This window comes from Penaeus monodon, chromosome 11, assembly GCF_015228065.2.
Source record: "Penaeus monodon isolate SGIC_2016 chromosome 11, NSTDA_Pmon_1, whole genome shotgun sequence".
In the NCBI taxonomy this organism is placed as follows: Eukaryota; Metazoa; Arthropoda; class Malacostraca; order Decapoda; family Penaeidae; genus Penaeus; species Penaeus monodon.
The window spans coordinates 48,202,815-48,209,207 of NC_051396.1; the positions used below are offsets into that span (position 1 = coordinate 48,202,815).

General features: G+C 39.3%; 1 protein-coding gene across 2 annotated transcripts in view; it reads left to right on the forward strand.

Annotated features, from left to right (window-relative positions):
- Positions 1–5,135, forward strand: part of LOC119579020 — a 17,820-nt gene extending 12,685 nt beyond the window's left edge. For both annotated transcript variants that reach the window (XM_037926723.1, XM_037926722.1), the window contains exon 4: positions 4,576–5,135. In XM_037926723.1, coding sequence (XP_037782651.1) covers positions 4,576–4,669 — 94 coding nt within the window. In that variant the 3' untranslated portion in view covers positions 4,670–5,135. The remainder of the gene's footprint in view (positions 1–4,575) is intronic.
- The last annotated feature ends 1,258 nt before the right edge of the window (positions 5,136–6,393 follow it).

The following is a 6,393-nucleotide window of genomic DNA, read 5'->3' on the forward strand; positions in this document are numbered from 1 at the left end:
AAAGAGAGAGAGAGAGAGAGGGAGGGAAAAAAGGGAGGAGGAGGGGGAGAGAGAGAGGAAGAGAGAAAAAAGAGAGAAGAAGAGAGGGAGAGAGGAAAGAAAGAGAAGAGAGAGAGAGAGGGAAAGGGGGGGGGGGAGAGAGAGAGGGGAGAAGGAGGAAAAAAAGAGAGAAAGGGGAAAAAGAGAGAGAGAGAGAGAGAGAGAGAGAGGGGAGAGAAAAAAGACAGAGAGGAGGGAGGGAAAAAGGGGGAAAGAGGAGAAAAAGGGGAAAGGGAGAGAGAGAGGAGAAGAGAAAGATGGAGAGAGAGAGAGAAGAGAGAGAAGAGAAGAAGGGGAAGAGAGAAGAGGAGAGGGAGAGGGGGAGAAGAGAGAGGAAGGGGAGAGAGGGGGAGAGAGAGGAGAGAGGGGGAGAGAGAGGGAGAGAGAAAAAGGGGGAAGGAGAGAAAGAGGAAGAGAGAGGAGAGAGGAGAGGAGAAAAGGGGGGGAGAGAAAAAAGGGGGAGAGAAAGGGAGGAGAAGAGAAAGAGAGGAGGAGGAAAAAAAAAAATAAAAAAAAATGAGAGAGAGAAGAGGAGAAAAGAGAGAGGAAAGAAGAGAGGAGAGAGAGGAGAGGAGAGAGAGAGAGAGAAAAAGAAGGGGGGGAGAGAGGAGAGAGAGAGAGAGGAGGAGAGAGAGAGAGAGAGGAGAGAAAGAGAAGAGAGAGAGAGAGAGGAGAGAGAGGAGAGAGAGAAGAGAAAAGAGAGATAGAGGGGGAAAAATAAAAAAAAAAAAAAAAAAAGAGAGAGGAGAGAGAGAGAGAGGGAGAGAGAATGAGAGAGAGAGAGAAAGAGCGGGAAAAAGGAGAGAGAGAAAAGAGAGAGGGAGGAGAGAGAGAGAGAGAGAGAGAAGGGAGGGGGAGAGGGAAGAGAGAGAGGAGGGGAGAAAGAGAGAGAGAGAGGGGGGAGAGAGGGAGAGAGAGGAGAGAAGAGGAAGAAGAGGAGAGCGAGAGGAGAGGGGAAAAGAGAAAAGGGAGAAAAAAAAAAAAATATATATATATATATATATATATAATATATATATATATAAGGGGGGGAAAAAGAGGAAGAGAGAGAGAAGGGGGGAAAAAGAGAGAGGGGAAGAGAGGAGGAGAGAAGAAAGGGAGAAAGAGAGGGAGGGAAAAAAGAGAGAGAAAAGGGGGGAGAGAGGAGAGAAGGGAGAAAGAGGAGAGAAAGAGAGAGAGAGGAGGAGGAAAAAGGAGGGGGGAGGGAGAGAAGAGAGGAGGAGGAGGGAGAGAAAGAGAGAGAGAGAGAGAGAGAAGAGAGAGAGAGAGGGAGGGAGGGAGGAAGAGAGAGGAAAAAGGGGGAGAGGGAGGAGGGAAAGGGAGGGGAGGGAAAGAGGGTGAGGAAAAAGGGGAAAAGGGGGGGAAAAAAAAAAAAAAAAAAAAAGGGGAGGAGGGGAGAGGGAGGGGAGATAGGGGGAGAAGGGGGAGAGGGGAGAAAAGAGAGAGAGAAATAAAAAAAAAAAACAAAAAAGAAAAAAAAAAAGGAAGGGGAGGAGGAGAGAGAGAGAAAGAGGAGAGGAGAGGAGGAGAGGAAAGAGAGAGGGGGGGAAAAAAAAGGGGGAGAGAGGAAAAAAAGGGAGATAGAGGAGGAGGGGGAGAGGAAGGAGAGGAGGGGAAAGGAAGGGGAAGAGAGAGGAAAGGAAAAGGAGGGGGGGGTGGAGAGGAGAGAAAGAGAGAGAGGAAACGGAAGGGGGGAGAAGGGAAGAGAGAGAGAGGAAAGGGGGAGAGAGAAATAAAAAAAAAAAAAAAGAAAAAAAATTTTTTTTAATGGGGGAAAGAGAGAGGGGGGGGGAGGGGAGAGAGAAAGAGAAGGAGGGACGAGAGGGGAGAGAGAGAGGGGGGAAAAAGAGGGGGGAAGAAAAAAGAGAGAGAGAAAAAAAAAAGGGGAAAAAAATAAAAAAAAAAAATTAAAGAGAGAGAGAAGGGGAGGAGAGGAAGGGAGACGGAGAAGGAGAGGGGGAAAAGGGGAAAAAAGAGAGGGAGGAAAAGGGGGGGAAGAGAAAAGAGAGAGAGAGAGAGGAAATAGAGAGGGGGAAAGGAGGGGGGGGAAAAGGAGAGAGGGGGGGGGGGGGGGAAAAGGGGGGGGAGATGGGGGAGAGGGAAAAAAGAAGAGAGAAGGAGGAGGGGGAAGAGGAGAGAGATGGAGAGAGGAAGAGAGGGGGGGAGAGAGAGAGTGAGAGAGAGGGGGGGGAAAGAAAGAGATAGAGACAGAGAGACAGACAGACAGACAGACGGACAGGCAGAGAAAGAGAGAGGAAGAACGGGAGTTAAAAAGAAAGAAAAGAACTTTGAAAATAAACGGAGGAAGGGGATAAATAATAAAAAGTAAAAAAAGAGAGAAAAAGAGAGACAAAAATCAGAAAAATAACTCAGAAAAAATGGCTTAGACTAATTGGCGTAAAAGTTGCAAGCGACGGTAACAGGCCGTTTGGAGGACATTGCAAGATTGAGGGGGGAGGAATGCACGACTCTGCCGTTGCAATATTGACAAGCTCGGCTAAAGAGATCAAGCAAATGGCCTGGGATTTGGAAGAGAGTGCTGTAGAGAGAGTAACAATGTTGGATATTTTATCAGGCAGTAACTGAGAGCACACACACACATATGTGTATATATATATATATAAATATAATATATAAAAATATATATATATATATTATATAATTATTTATATAGTATGTATTTTATAATTATATATATATATTATAATATATACATAATAACATACAATATTATATATAAAATTATATTTTATTAGTATATGTATAATATATTAAAGTATATAATTAATATAATATAAATAATAAATAATATATATATAATATAGATTAAAATATATAATATATAAATAATAAAATATATACAACATAATAATATAATATAATATAAAATAAATATATATAAAATATATATATATATATATATATATATATGTATATATATATATGCATATATACTGTCAAATGGTTCTTGCTCTTATTTAGGTGAGACGACTACGTGAGGCATGATATGTAACAACTTTAGCGAAGCTGGAGATAAACACCGATAATTGATCTTTGATTTCTTTACGTCTCTTCACTGAACTAGTCCCGAGATCTGTCTCCCAAGCGGAGGCTGCAGACTCAGCGTGATCTTTCTCGGGCGGTTGCGGGGGCGATCGGCACTCGGGCGGGAGCCGTGACTCTCTCGCTCGCTCTCGCTCTCTCGCTCTCTCTCTCTCTCTCTCTCTCTCTCTCTCTCTCTCTCTCTCTCTCTCTTCTCTCCCTCTCTCTCTCTCTCTCTCTCTCTCTCTCTCTCTCTCTCTCTCTTCTCTCTCTCCCCTCTCTCTCTCTCTCTCTCTGCTCTCTCTCTCTCTCTCTCTCTCTCTCTCTTCTCTCTCTCTCTCTTTCTCTCTCTCTCTCTCTCTCTCTCTCTCTCTCTCTCTCTTCTCTCTCTTCTCTCTCTCTCTCTCTCTCTCTCTCTCTCTCTCTCTCGTGATTCGTGACACCGGCACGAAAGCAGGAGCGTGAAGGGCAGGAAACGCGCTGCCTCTCCAGCGGCGCCTCGTCACAAACACTCGCACCGAACAAAAAAAAAAAAAAAAAAAAAAGTCAAAGTACTATATTAATTAGTATCACCCATCATTTTTTTCATCACGACCTCCTTAACTGTTCCGTTTATATACATACATATAAAATGGAAATTAACCCAAACAACGACGCCATACGCATTCTTGCGTATAATTCGCTCGTTTCAGACACTTTCATTTTGTTTCAAAGTTTATCATACGTTAATCGTTAACTAAAATGAAAAGGCTTCTATTATTACTTTATACGAATACGAATCATACGAATATATTTACATATGTACATACATAAGTAAATATATATATATATATATATATATATATATATATATATATATATATATATATACATATATACATATAAATAGATATGTACAAATATATACATACACACACACACACACATATATAGATATATAGATAGATAGATGGATAAACAGAGAGATGGATAGATAAATAGATATATATATATATATATATAGATAGATAGATAGATAGATAGATAGATAGATAGATAGAGAGAGAGAGAGAGAGAGAGAGAGAGAGAGAGAGAGAGAGAGAGAGAGAGAGAGATGTGTATGTGTATTTGTGCGAGAGATTTAGATATACATTATATATTTGCCTATTAGCTAAAATGATGGCCACATTCCAGAGGGATGAAATATTCTCAAATGTTATCAAATTGTTCATTTAATCAAATTCCAACCTTGCTTTTGCTAAGGGGATCCCCTTTTTCTATATCTATATATTAATCTTTCCAACTCTCTCTCTCTCTCTATCTATCTATCTCTCTTTTTCTCCCCTCCCCCCCCCTCTCTCTCTCTCTCTCGATCTGTCTATCCATTTATCTATATATCCATCTAACTATTTATCCCCTTCCCTCGCTCTCTCCCTCTCCTTCCCTCCCTCCCTATGTTTATCCCTCTCTTCCACCCCCCTCTCTCTCTCTCATTTACTTCCCTTCCACCCCCAGGACGCACACCTTCACGGAGCAGCACTACAACACCCCCCAACACCTCATTCACTACGACACTGTCACCGTGGCGGAAAAACAGAGGTCTTACTGATTCCGACTGAGGACTACGAACCTAAAGCTGCGGAGATTTTTTTTATAGATATGGATTCATTCATTTTATTGATTTCTTTTATTTATTGATTGATTGATTGATTGATTGGTTGATATATTTATTCTAGCTATTTTTGTGATTTGTTTTGTTTATTGGATATGTATTTATTGGATCAGAATAAACAAAACGAGCCTAAATTATTTATTCACATCTTTTATACATATTGTTTAACTTTTACACCGGGGAAATGTTTACATATTTATTCAGTTATTACTTTTTTCTTAATTATCTATTCTATCTATTTTTTTTCTCTGTTTATTGAACATGTATTTACTGTATCTATTTTTTCACGTGTGTTTACCTGCTTCGTTTATCTCTAACTCAGTATGAGATTTTATTCATAGCATTTATTTATGATTTGCTTGTATCATTTATGTATCATTTATATAAATCATTTATATATGTATCTATGCTTTCAATTCCAGAGTAATTTCAGTTATTATTCCCTTATTTCATTTATTTTATATATCTAATTCATCTATGCATCCATGCCTTCACTTCGAAGTAATTTTAGATATCTGCTTATCTATTATATCTATTCTATGTAACTACGTATCCGGAAATTTATTTTTAGATATTTATTATTTGATTACAGTCAATTTATCTATCTCGCATGTATTTACCTGGCTCGTTTACCTGTACCTCACCTGTGTACACCACTGTGTCCTTGTCATGCCGGACTGAGGTGTCCTTGTCATGTCTTTCCTGAAGCTTTTTGGGACCGAGATATACAGCTAATAAATCGGGTTAAAGTACAAAGCAGTATCATCTACGCGCGTTGAGTGTGTCTATGTCTTTATAGGTATGGGTGTGTACATATGTATATATATATATATATATATATATATATATATATATATATATATATATATATATATATATATGTATGTATGTATACATATACATATATATAGGTAGATAGACAGATATAGATACACATAATATATGTATATATATACACATATATACATATATATATATATATATATATATATATATATATATATATATATATATATATATATATATATATATATATATCAAAGTGTCTACATAAATGTACTATACCTATAGACCTATATCAACTGAATGCACAGATCATTTCTTCAAATGTAAACCTACTATGCAAACATAATAGCAAAAAGAGGCCCCACCGCGTATCCAATATATGAAAGAGGTTCTTGTGATAATTTCCTCAAAGGACATTTCCAAGCGTGAGGCACCTTCCCCCCACGCCGACAGATGGCACTGCTTCAAGAATCTCTGCGTCCTCCTTGCAGCGCCTTCGCCCTTACGTGAAGCAGGGCCATAGAGGGCGTCACCCCGTCTTGATATCGCCGTGATAAAGCTTTATGGCGAGCACTTTATGCGGACCTTCCTCTCCCCTATCGGAAAAATATTCGTCCTTGTTTATCGTCCACGCGTGGGAGCCTGACCATCTTTGGGGTCTTGGAATCTCCGGGGAAAACTAAGGACCTTTCTTTATTATTATTATTATTATTATTATTATTGTTTTATATATTTTTTTTCGTTCTTTTTACTTTCTCTTGAGGCTGTGTATTGGACTGTGCTTTGTGAATGTGTGTGGCGAACGTAACGGGTGATTGTATGCGGAGATGCATTTGGAAAGATGCACTATAAACACCTAAAAGGGGTTTGGGATT